This window comes from Copidosoma floridanum, unplaced genomic scaffold (assembly GCF_036245765.1).
Source record: "Copidosoma floridanum isolate Cflo_tuat_1 unplaced genomic scaffold, Cflo_Japanese_pri ptg000030l, whole genome shotgun sequence".
NCBI lineage: Eukaryota > Metazoa > Arthropoda > Insecta > Hymenoptera > Encyrtidae > Copidosoma > Copidosoma floridanum.
Genome location: NW_028321907.1, coordinates 42,070,478 through 42,087,192, shown reverse-complemented (window position 1 = coordinate 42,087,192; position 16,715 = coordinate 42,070,478). Strand labels below are relative to the sequence as shown.

The 16,715-nt window shown below is 30.0% G+C and overlaps 1 protein-coding gene across 2 annotated transcripts; it reads left to right on the top strand.

The window, feature by feature from the left end:
* Positions 1-8,038: 8,038 nt before the first annotated feature.
* Positions 8,039-12,312, top strand: LOC149373654 (uncharacterized). Of its 2 annotated transcripts, none has more exons than XM_089596973.1 (3): positions 8,039-8,309; positions 8,397-8,456; positions 10,013-10,098. In XM_089596973.1, the coding sequence occupies exons 1-3, from the start codon at positions 8,112-8,114 to the stop codon at positions 10,019-10,021; spliced, it is 267 nt and encodes an 88-aa protein (XP_089453099.1). In that variant the 5' UTR covers positions 8,039-8,111; the 3' UTR covers positions 10,022-10,098. The 2 variants fall into 2 exon arrangements, with proteins under 2 accessions (XP_089453099.1, XP_089453098.1); XM_089596972.1 differs by lacking the exon at positions 10,013-10,098 and adding an exon at positions 12,035-12,312 and having other exon boundaries at positions 8,040-8,309.
* The last annotated feature ends 4,403 nt before the right edge of the window (positions 12,313-16,715 follow it).

Here is a 16,715-nt window from a genome sequence, read left to right as displayed (position 1 = left end):
CTTAAAATATCCCTTGTCCCACACCTAATATTTCTCTCTAGTTCTAGACACATGTTGACTACTACTTTGTTTTCTTTTAAGTTAAAAATTAATCTAAATTTGTTTTCATGTAAATGCGGTGAGGTGTTAGTTCTTCTTTGATGCAGATGTTGTAAGACAAGATAGTCTGTGCATAATTAGACTTGTAGTAATAGTTTCAAATACTACTTGACCAAAAAGCTAGTATCGACTTGTGTCAAACTATTGATTATTGTGGTCCGTACTTAACAAAAACCTAATTTTAAATGATGCTTTAGAAAATTATAAACATTACAACTCAACGTTTAGGAATACGTTTAGTTTGTTATCCGTTACGGCGGAGAAAGGTTTAGTGTACTTAAGTAGCTGCTACGATTTAATGTTTTAACATAAATTAAAGTGTGAAGATTTTTGATAGATAAACGTAAGGTTGTTATCTTGATTATTCCCTTTACAATATGCTGTTTATGCTTGATGTAATAGCTTTTCGGTAAAAGTGAAAATAAAGAAATGCTTAAATCTGATAAGTACAGAAGTTCTTGAATTTTTCATAGATTTTACAAATACTATTTTACGTATACTATTAGACGTGAAATTTTTATCGTCCAAGAAAATGTATTGTAAAATAAGTCAGTAAAAATTAACGTTTACTGAATTTAAAAACAACAAATTAACACATGAATATCAGCAGATCTTATTTACCGTACAATCACACTTGATTACTCTCTTTCTTAAATTTTCTTTGTTCCTCTGAATACTCGTAAGTATCAACGTTCCTAGCAATTTAGTAAAATGAGAAATTTTACTATGTCACATAGCAAATTCTACTTCTGAATGTGGGACATTTTAAATCGATGACAATCAAATTTACTGTGTTCAATAACAAAAACTATACTATCACATTTGTTACTGTGTTAGACATGGTAATTTTAATTATGCTGCGTAATAATTTTTTTGAAGGCTGCTACATAATAAGAAATGATTAAAATATAATGAAAATTATTTAAAATGTAAAAATTTACGTCAGTAGATGAGTATGTCTAAGATTTCATGAAGAATATAGTTATTCTTAGTACGGTTATAATACTTTTTTAACACCTTTTTTCCATTGTATTTATTTTAATCTAATCATTGCGTAGATTTTTCAAGCTACAACCTTAAAACGTAAAAAATGTGCCAACGGCAGGTGGTTTGAAAAAACAGTACTAAATGCCAAAATATGGCTTTATTGTATACGTAGATACATAGGACCCTCGTTCAATAAACCCGTCCCTTTCGCCACTGCGGTTGAGGACATAATTATATAGTCATAGCAGCCCCAATGCTTTTACGATTTTTCCTAAGCTTTTCCCTTTTCACTCCCTCAGTTATCGATAGCTTATCTGTATTTTCTGGCACACGACAAAGTAGCTACGCTGTTCAGCCGAGGAAAAATACTCGATCCCCTTGAATATCGTGTGTCAGTACTAATGCGTTCAATGTGTATGACAATTCACTTTTACCACCTTCTACTACGCAGCTCTGCTCATAATATATTAATAATTATCGGTACGTGTCCTGCAGGTGTTTTTGTTTCACGCTTATCTTTCCTATAATCTGCCCTGTGAATCAGACCCTGCCCCGATGGTAAGTACATCATTTTATTGATCGAACGCACTGTTTTGGGTTTATATGAGTAATCACAAGCCACCGAATTGTACGTGAATATGAGTTTCAATAATATACGCCACCGTGATAATGTTTTGATAAATACGAGGCCATTTCTTTGGCAACAAAAAAAAACAAAATTCATAATTCGATATTAACCACAAGCTAAAAATAAGTGATAAAACACCTGTACATGTTACGCGACACATGCTGATCAAAGTTGGAAAAAAAACATTTGTTGTTACAATTACGACGTTTATCAAACAACTTTTACTAAGGTAAGGATTTGACTGTGTACAGAGTTGCATTTACGCAGTTTACTATATTATTAAGTAGATTTGAACATATTATGTTTTCTTAATATAATTTAGTAAATCTGAATCACTGTAACACAATTTTAAGTTTAACACAATTAATAACGTATTGCACTTAAATTGTTTGAGTGTGTAATTATGTTTTAAACTATACTACAGTTTTACTAGCAGATAAGCAGTACGTTATTTAAAAATTTTTTTTTTATAAATCACTAATCAACGGATTGTTAGGCTTTCTTCTTTGATACTTCTTTTTATTGTTTAAAATCGCGTTTCACTTAAACTTTAAGATTAACAATGAGGTATTAAAAATTACAAGAAGTATCTGAAATAGTTTAGTGATTCTCTTATTATCAGCCACTTTGTTATTTTATCTGCATTCAAAAGCACTGTTTTGTACATCGTAACAAAAATACTGTCGGTAGTTGTAAGTTTTTCGACATATTAAATTCAAGTTAAATAATTGATGTCCAATAACCTGCCTTTCAATAAAAAAGTATATATCTGTGTATATCATAATCTTCACTATTGTAGATTACGTTACCTTCTACTTAGAGATTAAAAAAAATTGTATCTTGTACTATAGTACATTAATTTCTTCTTGAGATTACCACTACTTTTATAATAGTTATTGCTAAAACTGAAATATTAATTTAAGTATCAATTTAAAATCATATTTTAAAGCTTCATTAAAAAAGTAATGTTATTGTTTACCTGATATACATATAAGTTTTAATAAATCTACCTTTTCCTTTTTATTTTTTAAAAAATACTTACTTTTTTTCGAAAGAAGCTCATTTGTTCTTACAATATTTTTTGGAACATTTAGAATGAGAACATGAAAATATATGAAGCGATAGTTTTACTAACTACTATTTAATTTTTATGGGATAAGCTTTTAATTTCGGGTATAAAAAATACATATCAATAAAGTAATAGACAGACAGAACCGAAATAATGTTGAGTTATGCACTTCTCATGCATTGTTAGATAAGCGTATAAAAATTTTCCACTGTCTACTTAAATAATAATTTACAAATTAATATAGTTTATTTTTGTTATTTTTTAAATCTGGTTCAAAGTATTGATAAAATTAAAAGTTACATTTAATTGTAGTTTTTGTAAAAAACTTTTTTCAAGATAACAATTTTATGAAAACAATTTTTTAAGACACAATCTCAAAGAGAATCAGTACACTTTATTCAAATAGCTCTTGTCACTTTTACAGTGCTACATGTATCTCAACTAATTATTTAGATACAATCAAAAACTGTGATTGCAATATAAAATGTTGACTTTTTCCAGCATAACCAGATTGGTTTCTGCATTTTTTGCAGAAAAAGATAATACTCCTGTAATTTATAAGTTAAATTGTATATCCGAGGAGTACAAGTCGTAAACAAAAATGTAAAAGCTATCTATGTTTGGCACTTTTTAAAACGAAATTAATAAAAATCATTGTATTTTTTCATTGCTACTCATACTTCTATATGATTCTCTGCGCACCCCGAGAAATGTTCCATAAAATGAGCCAATACATGCGTCAGAGGTTTTGAATATCAATACTACAGCACAAAGTAAATAATACATTGAGCCATCCCCGAAATCGTGACTAACACCACCACAACAACACCAAGCTAATCGAACATTGACGTCCACTGCTCCCACCAAGTACAATGTTTGGTGAGGCCACGTATCCACTCGCAGCAAATACGAGCTACTTTTCCTCCTACTCTCCACATTCAACTGCCAATTAACTTCGACTCGTGAGCTTTTTTTCTTCTACCCTACTTTGGTTAACGCAAGCTCGACAAAATGCTTTTTCCCCAAGTTTTCGATATTTTGGGTGTCTTTTGATATTTCAATAATAAGTGTCCAATCTATGTAATAATCTTTCATATGTAGTATGTCAATATCCTTACAAGACAAAGATTTTTTCGCAGATGGTTAACGGGAAACTAGTATTAGTAAAGACATGTTGACTTACCTACTTGTTATAGAATCTGATTTGATCTACTTTTCACTACTGGAGATTAAATAAGTTACGAAAGAGAAAGTCTAGTTGAAAATAATAGAATACTTAATGTTTCTATTCTTTACAAACTGAAAACTCTCAGGAACAGCAACTATTTGCGTACATGTTTTAATTTTATGAAAAGGGTGTGCCTTTTTTACGATAAGTCAGAAATCTGAATTGATTTCTTGCATAAGTATTGCACAATAAACAAGTGGTTTTTTAAAAGGAAAAAATATGATTAACCTGACGGCACCCACATTTCTATCTGCTATTTAGAAAACTTTTAAGATAGTCCCTGCCAAAGTTTGCTTACCGTCATATTAATATTAGGGAGCCGTACTTTTAGACATTACGTATTGCGTGTAATCCACGTGTAACATCATGCTTTCTCGAAAAAAATATAAATATTTTGAAGAAAAAGTTTTTAAATAATATTAAAAAAAATGAAGATTATTTTAAAAAATTTGAGTTGAATGTCAGTAGCTGTTAACGTCTTTGTCTTAAATTCATGAAAAAAACACGCTGTCGTCTCTTACTTGATAATTTTAACTGTATCGATCAAACTTACCAGAATATAGATTTTAGCAGATCGCAAGAGCCTTCTTAAGTGTTCCCCATGAGTTTTCCGGTATAAATACAATATTTATATAAGTATAATAATGTCGTTTTTGTTTATGCCAAATGTCGAGCTGCAACATCCTGCCTCATTTGACTGGGTATAACAATGAAAATACGATATAAGCGTACACAACGAGAGATTTTAATGCCGCAGTTTTACGTACACGATAGGTTCCAGAGGTACACAATCGTCTCCTATTTTTAAAAACGTATTGGAAATTTTATATAGGTATGACTACTGTTATTCGAGAGCCCACACTTGCAAAAAAAGTGTAAATGGAATAGAAAATCGAGAGCTCTTTTAATTTTTCTTAGTAAACTGAGGTATGCGTTCACAACAAACAAGAAACGAAAGCTGTGACAACTGACCACTCGTTATGTAATTCCTCCATACATATGTGTGATATTACTTTTACTGGATTTTCTTACAATAAGACATGTTTCGAGTATATGGCATGAGTCCCTAAATAATTAGAGTGGAGACGTAATACAGGGCATGTCCTTGGGCTTGTCCTAATTCGAAGGTATGTATGTCTTACATTCGGGACCAAATATAGTGTAAGAAAAAAACATATCAGACATGCCTTAATGTCGGAAAAACACGATAGCTATGAAAATTTAGACGATAACGTAGACTGACAGATACATTTGACTCTACAACTCTTAGCTAAACTCGTCATTAGCATCCCCTTTATTCAAGTAACTCTAAGCTTTTGGTTGTGACAACTTCTGGACTTTTCATTTCTAATGATGTTAACTAGACGAGCGGTTTCTTTCAAAGTTCCTCGATTAACTAAATATTAAAAGCCATTCATTTAAACTATGCAGCCAGAATAGTTAATTTTTCGCATGTAGTTTTGCACTCAAAGTTCGAGAAAAACTTAAATTCAATCGTTGCAAACATTTGCACAGTCCCATCAAAAATAGACGAAACAATTAAACCAGCGATCATTCCAGCATAATAGAAGACTGTTTCGGAAACAAGATAAACATGCTTGAAAAAAAAAATAAAGCATTGCTTTCTTATTGCATAGAACTACTCAATGATACAAGTGGAGAACTATTTGCTTCCGAGTAATATTGATCACTGTTTACCGTCTTGCAGCAAGTTATTATTTATTTTAAGGTAAAAAGTAGGAAATATTTGGCTATGAAAGTAATAAGTAGGTAGTGCATTCGGAAAAAATGGGATGTGCAAATAACAAAGCAACTGAATCAATTGTGATTTGGTGATTTTGAAGTTTTTTGCATGTAACTGTTAGTACCTAAAGGCAGAAGTAAAAATGCACATGACTAGTCTTTATTGTGACAATGACTTCGTGTAGCGTGTGCATTTAATGACAACTCAAGCGGTAAGTGACTAGATAAGTTTGATCGTTTATCCGCATAGGGGTATATTTTGTGCTCTACTGTAAAAGAGTTTGCAATCTACTAGGTAGCTTAGACGAGGTTAATAAATAAAATATGTACTCAGAGCCTACACTGTAAAAAATGCTGTAGTAAAATCACTTGTGCATAGTAACTTTTTTTTCTATCCTGAGTACAGTGATTTTGATATCTGATAGCGAAAACTATGTCATGAGCATCGTAATTTCACTAGCAATGTATTGATATTACTATCCGCTATTAAAATCAAAATGCTCAGCATAGGTAACGGTAAGTCCTTTGCTCAGCATGTCAATTTTACTAGCTGCATGATAAATACAATCGGCTATTTAAATTACAAGACGATAAAGATTTTACGTTCCGATAGTGAAAATACGTTTAACATCCCTCGGAAAAATTCGAGATAATAGTAATATTGCGCTCCAAATGTAAAAGTACATTGATCCAAATTACACGAGATAATAAAAGTATTATCTAGTATTAAAGTTACATGCAGCTATTACTCTCGATGGGGGGAAGGAAATCTTGCATTGACTACATAAATGTACATGTATGTTTCTACCTAATTTACGGTTCGTGCTTTACGCTCTCGCACTATAATGAATAATTGTGATAAGAATTAAAAGTAAATTTATCATCAGTGCTCTTACAAATTTGTAATCAGTAAGTATTAGGTATATTTTGTATATAGCGAAAGCATTCTGAAAAGTAAACACTTTTCAGGTTATGTATCAGTTCATGACATCGTGGGTATACACCTTAGTAGACCAATAGCTAAATATTTCGGATCTCTACAAATCATCACGTTTCTCAATTGTGTGTGACGATGTGTCTGTAATGTAAAGAAATAAGAACATAACCCTTTTAGTAAAAAAGGAACTACGAACAGTACGGTAGTGCTTCTCATATCGAAGATATGACTTGTACGCTTGGGATGGTAAAATTACTACAGTATCGCAAAAAATTTCTGAAGATTTCGGCTTCGGTAAAAACTACTATCTTGACATTTAATTTTACTGTCCGGGAAAAACATTTTACAAACCGATAGTAAAATCCCTATACTGAGCATAGGTCTTCATTTTACCTATGCTAAGCATAGTGATGTTACTACAGCAATCTTTACAGTGGATGTATGCAACAGAATTTGACACTGTTGGAATGGAAAGTAGGGACAAAATTTTATCAACACCGTAAAGATAGCATTTTAATGGAGTTTGTTATTTGATTTGTTATTCAAATAAATTTATTCTTGCCAATTAAAACTATAAAATAATGCTATAAAGTTACTCATTTTATCTCATTTGTAAGAATATTTATCGTTGAGTTCTAGCTTGTCTGAAGGAGTGCGGGTTCTATCATAAAGAGCTGACCTGAAAAGTCGCAAAAATTGAAGCAATTTCTAACCAAGCTTCGATCGACTATAGTGTAACATTTTCTTCTTTCTTTCTTTTTTTACGTAGCACGTAAACACGCAAACATCGGTCCCTTTCGCCAAGGAGATAAAGCTTCTTCACGTCCCTCGCAATGTTATCTTTGGAGAATCGTGTTAGTGTACGTTCATCAAAAATGTATCTCTATCGAAAGATGACATTTCTTGTTGTTGGAGCAGTTTTAAGAGATTTTGTAAATAATTTTGATAGCAAAGAACTTTCCAACCCACTGCGCTGAGATGGCTTTTGGTGAAGGTGACGATTTTAACGAGTTTTACCCTTATTTTGACACTCACGCGTACGTAAGAGATGTCCATAGTACCTTTTTACACACATACCTTCTAACAGTAATTATTAAAGGTTCGGAATGGAGAACCGTATTATAAACCTTTGGCTTTAAAAAAAAAGTTTTAGTAAGCAGCAAAAATAAATAGACAATTGTATTAGCTATTTTTCTACAACAAAACACGTACCTAAGCGCACACTAGCGAGTATCACTAACAAAGTTAGCCACGGAAACTTTTAGTAGACGAGATAACGGGTATCAATTATGAACGATAGTGATGTCATGAACGCTACACGTACAGCAGCAACACTGGAAATCGTTTCATTGTTCGTTAGTTGCTTGTGAGACTTTTCTCGCCTATCACCTAAGCAGTTATATCACATTATTTGTGGAAAATGTCCGATGATATGCAGCAGACGCAACTGATGCTTGACGTTTATGACCAAAATAAAGAAGATCTTAAGAAGGCTGGCCTTTCTTATTCCGGCCGTGAGGCTTGTCTGATTATGTCTTCCAGGAACGCTACTGGAGAGTCAAGACAATTGGACCTGATACCAAGCAAAGATTATTACCCTTTATCTGTTGGCGATAAGGTATGTCCATTTTAAAATTGCATTTATATACCTGAAGTTCTGTAAGATTTTTTTTCAAAATTCAATGAAATTTTCTTTTTTCAAAAGAGGGTCCATCAGGAGGAGTTCGACTGTACGGAATTCGACAAAGACACTATTAAGGTCATTGTAAGTATCAAAATTTTTTAAGTTATACCTTTATAGGAGCGTTACGCATGAGGACAAATCAACGGTTTCTGATTAGTTGCCTTGAGAAAATGGTATGACAGAAGTGGATTTTGCTTCATTCTCTCCACTTCGCCTCACCCACCGTGACGTACTTCCGGTCCACTCTACACCACCTAACGCAACCACACTACACCAGACATTTTAAATTTTATCAGTTGTTTTTTTTCCTTCTAATCAATTGAAACAAAAAGGCTCTTACCCACTCTGCTGCAAGCTGTCCCAATTTTAAGATTTAGAGTAGCTAAGCTGGCCATTGTTTTTCTCATGTGGATGTACTCACGCATACGTTTTTACGCACACTTGATCCCCTTCCTTTAAGTCAATTTAAGAACCAACTCGTGGATCCATTTGATAATTGTGCAAGTTTATCCAAAAGTAATCTTTTATACCAAAAGAAATAAGGAGATTTCTAAAGATCGTATAAATGCAATTTTACGTTGTTTTTTCACAAAGTTACATGTTTAAATGCTATTTTTTAAAACTACACATAAAAAAAGGGTAAAGTTAAAAAATCAGCAAGTTTTCGGGGCGTTTTTTTACATTATTTCGAATGAATGTTCGATGTGAATAATACCTGTTCAAAGAAATCTATGTGTGATGAACGTCCTAAAGAGACATTCACTGGCATGTACTACGACTTTATTGAAAATAACGGTATTACAAGATGGTTTTCTTATTTATTAGATAAAATTACATTTTGAGCTCAATAAAGACCAGAACTAAGTGTGTGAGCGTTATGTTTGAGATATAATTAGCGTAAGCAGTAGGAAGTTGACTTTTAATAATAAAAAAAAGATCTGATGAAAGAGTTCAGTCTTTTACTGGCCAGCCTATATATTATTATTATTGAATTGTGCGCTTATATATTGTTTATAACCGTTAATTTATTAAATATTAAAATAATAACTGAACCCATGCTCAATCAATGTTGGTATACTAATCCATACGATAATTGTACCACCTATGTACACAATATTGTTTCAGAGAGGATATTTTTATACTCAGAATTGTAGTGTATTCCATATAATTTAATAGACTTTTAACTGTATTTTCTTTGTCTTTTTCTTTAATAAATTTTTAAGCATTTATGTTTTGTATTAGTTATCCTAAAATTAGGTAGAATAGTCTATGAAGATTTCCAGGGAGCAGAAAAATCATCAAATTAATGAATTTTTTGTTAAGAAGTGTCGAAAATGTGCATGAAGTTGATGTTATTCAAACTTTAATAATTAAGTAAATAAGATCTAAATAAACAGTTTCGTTTAAAATCTTTTTTTTTTTAACCTTTGAGTCGAAAACATAACTAGATATAATTTGTTCAATATGTGATTATCTTTCAATTTATGTTGGTAAAATCATATCACACCTACTGTTTAAAAAGTTATAGGGCAAAAAAGTACGAAAATCGCTTTTTAAAATTTTAATTTTACAAATTTATGAATTTAAACATTTTTAATAGAAAGAGTTAAACATTAAAAATTTGTTACCACTTATAGGGATCCTGAACCATACAAAACGATTTTTATCTTATATGGAAAATGACATCACAAAACGATTATTTATTTCAAATTTTATTTGGCTGCTCTGGATCAAGTCTTATTATGTTATTATGAATGAATGTTATTAATGACGCAAAGGACTTTGATTTAAAATAAATTAAATTTTTTTTTTAATTCTGACTCCAATTTTTTAGAAAATTCCATTATGTAAGATTGTTAAATAAATTATTAAAACTTTTTGTTGAATTGTTACATTTTACTGTAACGCAACCAATTTTACTCAATAAAGTATACTTTTATACGAATTAAAAATTATAATAACTGTATCAACGTGCTTTTAACGATACTTACTATCATTTTCATGTTTTTTTACAATTGTTTATCTTGAGCTGTTTTTCAATCTTAAAAGAATTCATCTATTTCGGCTAAATATTTTTAGATACTTATTTAAATTCATAATTGTTACATTCATTACCAATAACTGAGCAAAAAAGATTATACTTGCGAATACTATGACATGCTATGCATTAGGGTGTCTGCTTGCTAAATAAAAAAATTATGGCGCTTAATGAAAACGTATTGTAATTAATTTATACTGTTTTTTAACATTATATGTTATATTCTTTATGGATCTGAAAAAAACATTTTAAAATTTTCTTCATGTTATGAGAAAAACATGTATGAATAACAAAAAATATTTTATATTTTTTGATTTTTTGGGTTCGGAATGTAGTGGCTGTCGCAACTACTAGTATGATCATTAACGATTTTAATTATCTTGTGCTCTATTCTCTGAGATTCCCCTATCACATCCTCATCCTCATCTTTACTTAAAGAAACCGTTTTTTTTAGATAACCTTAATGTGTGCCTTATAGTTTCGTCAAAGCAAAAACTGTAAGCACTCATGAGTCGTCTAGGAATGAGTGGCTGCAGAGTGTCAACAGAAAGTAACGCTAAATAATGTAAATGCATTTTATCGCATACTGACGAAAAGTTTATTCTTAATCCAAAGTGTGTACAACGTTTCGGTTGTATATTGACAACCCTTTTCAAGCAGAAAGCAAGCTTACTTTTTGCTTACTTTTTGCTTAAAAGGGTTGTCAATATACAACCGAAATGTAGTACACATTTTGAATTAGGAATAAACTTTTCGACAGTATGCCATAAAATTTATTAACACTATTCATTTTTTTCTGCTGTCGTTGAATTCAAGAAATTAAGAAAGTAACGCTTTTAAGAAAGTTATACTGTTAAAAAAAAAGACCTTAAACAAATAAATGCATACAACGTATCGTTCCGAAATGAGTACAGCACGTCAAGTGTTGAAGTACAATATTTTTTAATTGATATTAATGTGTATAAAAATGTATTAATTTACGTAAATCAACAAAAAATATTCTGCAAAAGTAGGAGAATTTATTATTTGAGTCGAAACAACGAATAGAATTTAGGCAATCGTAATAAAGTACGCTACCAATAGTGATAAAATACTTGCTAAAAATACGTCATTGACATTTTTTATTCGTATTAAAATATACTCTATCAAGTAAAACTGGTTGCCATTCGGTTAAATGTAAAACATCAAAGTTCAGGTATGAATTTTAAATCTTAAAGATTTTTGATTAAGTAATGAATAAGTTAATGAAATTTAAAAACTCGAATTTCTTGATAGAAATTTTCGCACTTTTTACACTAGGTATTACTTTGCAGTAAACAAACTAATCATAGTATCCTTTGGTAGATAAACAAATAACAAAAAGTTATCGTTGGACATTTTTAATATGGTACCTAAAAAAAAGATACACTTAAAATTAAAAAAGAAAATCTCATCAATTTTCAGCATTTATTTAGTAACAAACAGAGCAGGTGCGTTTGTTCGTAAACGTATTTTTCTATGTAATCTGGTCAGAATAAAAAGCAATTTCAACAAGTTTTGTCGTAGTTAACAAAAAGCTTTTATCACGTTCTCCATCTACCTGTTCATTCTTGTTAATTAATACAATGCTTTAATTTTTCAGGTCAGAGGAAAATTGGTATTAGTTCAGGGTACCAAGAAAAATCAACTCAACGAAGCCACTAAGACGTTTGACATCCCAGATCAGTGTGATTTGAATAGAGTCGAGGCAGGATTCGACTCCGACGACATCTTGTATATTCGTTTTCCTCCACGGAATGAGGCAGCTGTTGAAGTATAGACACTTTAAAGTGTTTTAAATTTTGAATTATACGTTTCCTCAGTGAAAGAAAAGATTACGTAAAAAATAAAAGGATACAATGATGTCATTTTATTAATTAATTTTAAGAACGAAGTTCTTTATGTCGCGTGTCTTGGGAGGCTGCACCAAACAATTAATGTTTTATTTAAATATAATTGAATGAAAAAATTTAGGTTCAAGAAATAATGAAATTAAAAATAAAAAAAAAAAAAAAATGAAAATCAAAAAAAGGTGCGAAGACATAAAAAATTCAATGAAATAATAAAAATGAAATAAATAAAAAAAAAAAAACAAGAAGATCAAATAAAAAAGATTTAATAATAAATGAAATAAAAGAAATTAAAAAATAAAGGTAATTTTTAAAAATTAAAAAAATTACAAGAAACAAATTAGCGGGTATAAATAGGTGATGGGACCCACGGTAAGAACGAAGTTCTTTAAACATGAGATGAGAATAAAGAATCAAAATTTTTCAGGTAATAAAGGGGTTACGAGACCCACAGGAAGAACGAAGCTCTATAAAAATAAGTATTGCATCCATATAGCTCAGTAAAACAGAAACTTGAAAAACGAATAAAAAAAAAATAAATTAAAAAAATTAGTTCAGAACGTATAATGGTTGAACTTTAATTTCATTATTTATTTAATTTTTTATCAACAACTATAAACAAAATTCATTGGAGATTTTGTAGCACTAAGCCTATTAATTAAATTATTTAAATCATTTCACGAGTCATATTGCAAGTAGATTTTAAGCAAAAACTGACCTATTTTGTCTATAATCTTTCGAAGAATCGACAAACGACAGTTGGAATCCTTTGTTAGCCGTCTATAAATATAAAAGAAAAAAGTTGATAATGGATCCATGAAATAATATGAAAACACTAATCTGATCATTCTCTTTTAATATGATTACTGTTGTAATTTTTGTAATTCGGTGATGAAAACGAGTAACTACGAATTAAAAAATACTGACTTATTTGTCATAAATGAAAGTCTGATTCATACTTGAACTTTTTTTTATTGTTTCTTCATAATTAACAAAAACTTTTATATGATGTCTACATTTCCACTACAAAAAACTTTTTTCTTTCTTAAATCCACACCAAGTATCACCACTAATTCACTTACAAGCAAAATTTGAATACATTTAATCATCGTACTTCTATCAGACAATTTCAGGGTACTCAGCTTTCCTCTTAATATTAAATTTATTCGTTTTTGATTTGCTACGTTCTTATAAAATTCAATAAACTATAAAATATTACAATTATACTAAAAATGGTGATTTACTCCATTTCTTGAGATAAATCATATATGCGTTAGATTTAAGGCTTATTTTCGTTTTTGTTAAAAAATGCTTTTTATGGGGTATAAGGCCACGGAGGGCGTGGTTGCACATCCCTGTATTGAGAATAAACTGAAAACTTTTTGCCATTGTTGTATAAAGTATTGGTTTTCTTAGTTTTCCTAATTTTTTTGATCTTCTTACAAGGTTTTTTTACTAAATATAATATTAAGTGTCTGTAATACTTTTCGAATAAAAAAATTATAAAGCTTATGACAAATCCACTAATCAATAACACTAGCAATGGAATGATGTCGGTAGTACTTAATTGTGGAGTTGATTGATCTTTTTCGGTATCTTTTATTAAAAAATGTGATTTTTTTTCCCAAGATAGTAAACCATTTTCTCTGTATTTCTGTATGCTGAAAAAAAAAATAGTATGACTTTTAATTAACATATATTTATCAAAAAATACTTACTGATGGTTTAAAAATTTTAAGAGTGGATCTCCTTTTTTCAAACTAAGGACCACTTTTCTAGGTAGACCAAGTGGAAAAGCTAAGAGTTTGCAAAGAACCGTGTAAGTAGTTGGTTTTTTAATAAAGCCAGTTGCATAAAAAACTACTCTTTCGTTGCAAACCTGGAACAGAAAAAAATTTTTATTGGTTCGTAATTGGAAAAAATAAAAATATTTTTTACAACACAAATTGAATAAACAAATATGTTATATGATAAAATTCAATTTCATTATTGGTCCATCAGATAGATTTACTTATTTAAATACTCGTGACAGACGAAATAATGGTAGAGACGATGGATTTAGTGGCTTTTAGGTAAAAGATCTTAAAAAAAAAAAAAGAATAAGTGGATGTAGATAACTATAACATATTTTTTTTAATTAAAAAAACAAAACATTTAACAACAAAGGTGTGCCACTCAATCGTCTATAATCAACAGTTCAGACGTATTTTGTAGTATAACTAGTTTTTGCATACAGAGAAAAGTATCCTGTCTGGTTTCATAATTCCTGGCTTGGAAAAAAAGTAGCATGTGAAGTTTAAATAACGTTAGTCTAGAACGTATAGGGAAAATATGTTGGACAGCATTATTAAGTGAAATAAAAATTAATGCCTTACTAAAATGAAAAAATTTAATTCAATTGGTAAATTAAAAAAACTATAAGGATACGAATATTTTTAATAAAAGTGCAAATTGAACTTGATCTGTCTAGCATTAACAAAAAGTACTTTCATAACATTTTACTCTCTTATTGAAATTAAGTACAATGAGTAAAAGAACAGAGGCATGATGATCCGAAAAAAGCTGCTAAGGTTATGTTGGCCAACAGTAGGATTTTTTCACCCATGTGACTCCGTACAGAAATATCTTTTAATTTTTGTGGATTCAAAAGTGTTTCTGCTACATTCTTTCATACGTAAATAACAATAAGTATACATGTCTACTGAATAAACTAAATACGTAGTAGAAACATCTTGATAAATACAAATTCTTACTTTCGTAAGCCGAAAATAGTTCGTTTACATGAAAGTTCAAATAGTATTCAACTAGATTCAAACTTTCCAGTTAATCTCTTAATTTCCTTCGATATACGAACACTGCATTGTATTTTTATAGTAATAAAAGGCTTTTCTTATATTTTTAGAACAAAGTTCTTTATGTTGCGTGACTCGGGGGGCTCGAAATTTTTTTTCTGATACGAAAGTGGTTTACTCTTCCTCTCCAGTTTTATCCCCTCACCCCGTCGCCCTCACCTTCTGTTCTCTATACACTTTTCCTCTCCCCACTATATATGTATATTTGCCAACCGTGCCGTGTTACTCTTCTGCACACCTTTTTCCACCATTCCCCCTCAAACTCCCAAGCAATTAATTTTTAAACAAATTTATATTTCATTTACCCACAATAATTTTTATTTCACTTTGAATTTTTTTCTTTTACAATTCTAAATAAAAAAAAAAAAAAAAAAAAAAAAAAAAAAAAAAAAAAAACAACATTTTCCAATAAAGAGATGTGAACCGTTGACATCCTGCATATAAGGTTTAGTACCTTATCCACTCTGCTACAAGCGCTGCCGACTTCAGCAACTCGGTTTTTTGTACTTATGGTGTGGATCGTAACTATAACATTCTATTTTTGAATGTGTTCACTGATAAAACAATCAATTAAGTATTCGTTTTATAAATTATGTATATTTGTTTTCTAAATAATACATCTAAAAAAGAAAAAAAAAAAAAAATTAAAATAAACATGTAAAATAGAGTTGGAGAACGTATCAATGGTTTTTAAAGGCGCTTATTTTGAATTCAATAAATAAATTATGTTACGTTATCACATAATTACATAAATTAAGTAATTCGTTCAATCACTTATAAATAAATTCTGTAACATCATTATATAAATATACTTCGAGTTTCATATCATTTTAATGGTTTTTATGGGCACTTATTTTTAATTTGATAATTAAATAGTGGCACAATGTCATTGAGTAATTATATAGAAATAAAGCAAAAATTGTATCAATAGGCTATAAAATCGCAAAAAAGTAAATGAAAAAAAATTTTTTTTTTAAATTGATGAAATGAAATATATATATATATATATATATATATATATATAACATAAAATAAAATTACAAAAGACATGAATAAAGACAATAGAATGAAAAAAATAAAAATAAAAAAGGGAATGAAAAAAAAAATGCAACAAGAAATAAAGAAAATAAGAAAACAAGAAATTAAAAGAAAAAAAAAAAACAAATGAAAAAATTATAAAGGGAATTAGAACATCAAACCAGGGGGTACTAATGGGTCATAGGACCCACGGTAAGAACGAAGTTCTTTAAACATGAGATGGGTATAGACACAATTTCTCAGGTAACAAGGGGGTCGCTCGACCCACAGGAAGAATGAAGCTCTGTAAACGTTAGTACTGCATTCATGTTGTTTACTAAAACAAAAACTTGAAAAACGAATGAAAAAAAAAAAAAAAAAACAATAAGTAGTTTAGTACTCACGATGGTTGAACTTCGTGAGAACCTGTTGCATAAATACAGTACTCACGAAGTTTAACCATCGTGAGTACTAAACTACTTATTGTTTTTTTTTTTTTTTCATCAACTTTTTTATTTCCCAAGCTCTTATTTTAGGCAACCTCATAGAGACAGCCTGTTTTCCT

Bases quoted from the DNA above. Each gene is read 5' to 3' on its own strand.
- LOC149373654 (XM_089596972.1), top strand. From the start codon at position 8,112: ATGTCCGATGATATGCAGCAGACGCAACTGATGCTTGACGTTTATGAC. The intron at 8,310-8,396 runs GTATGTCCATTT...TTTTTTCAAAAG, and splicing joins CTTTATCTGTTGGCGATAAG to AGGGTCCATCAGGAGGAGTT. The intron at 8,457-12,034 runs GTAAGTATCAAA...TTAATTTTTCAG, and splicing joins AAGACACTATTAAGGTCATT to GTCAGAGGAAAATTGGTATT.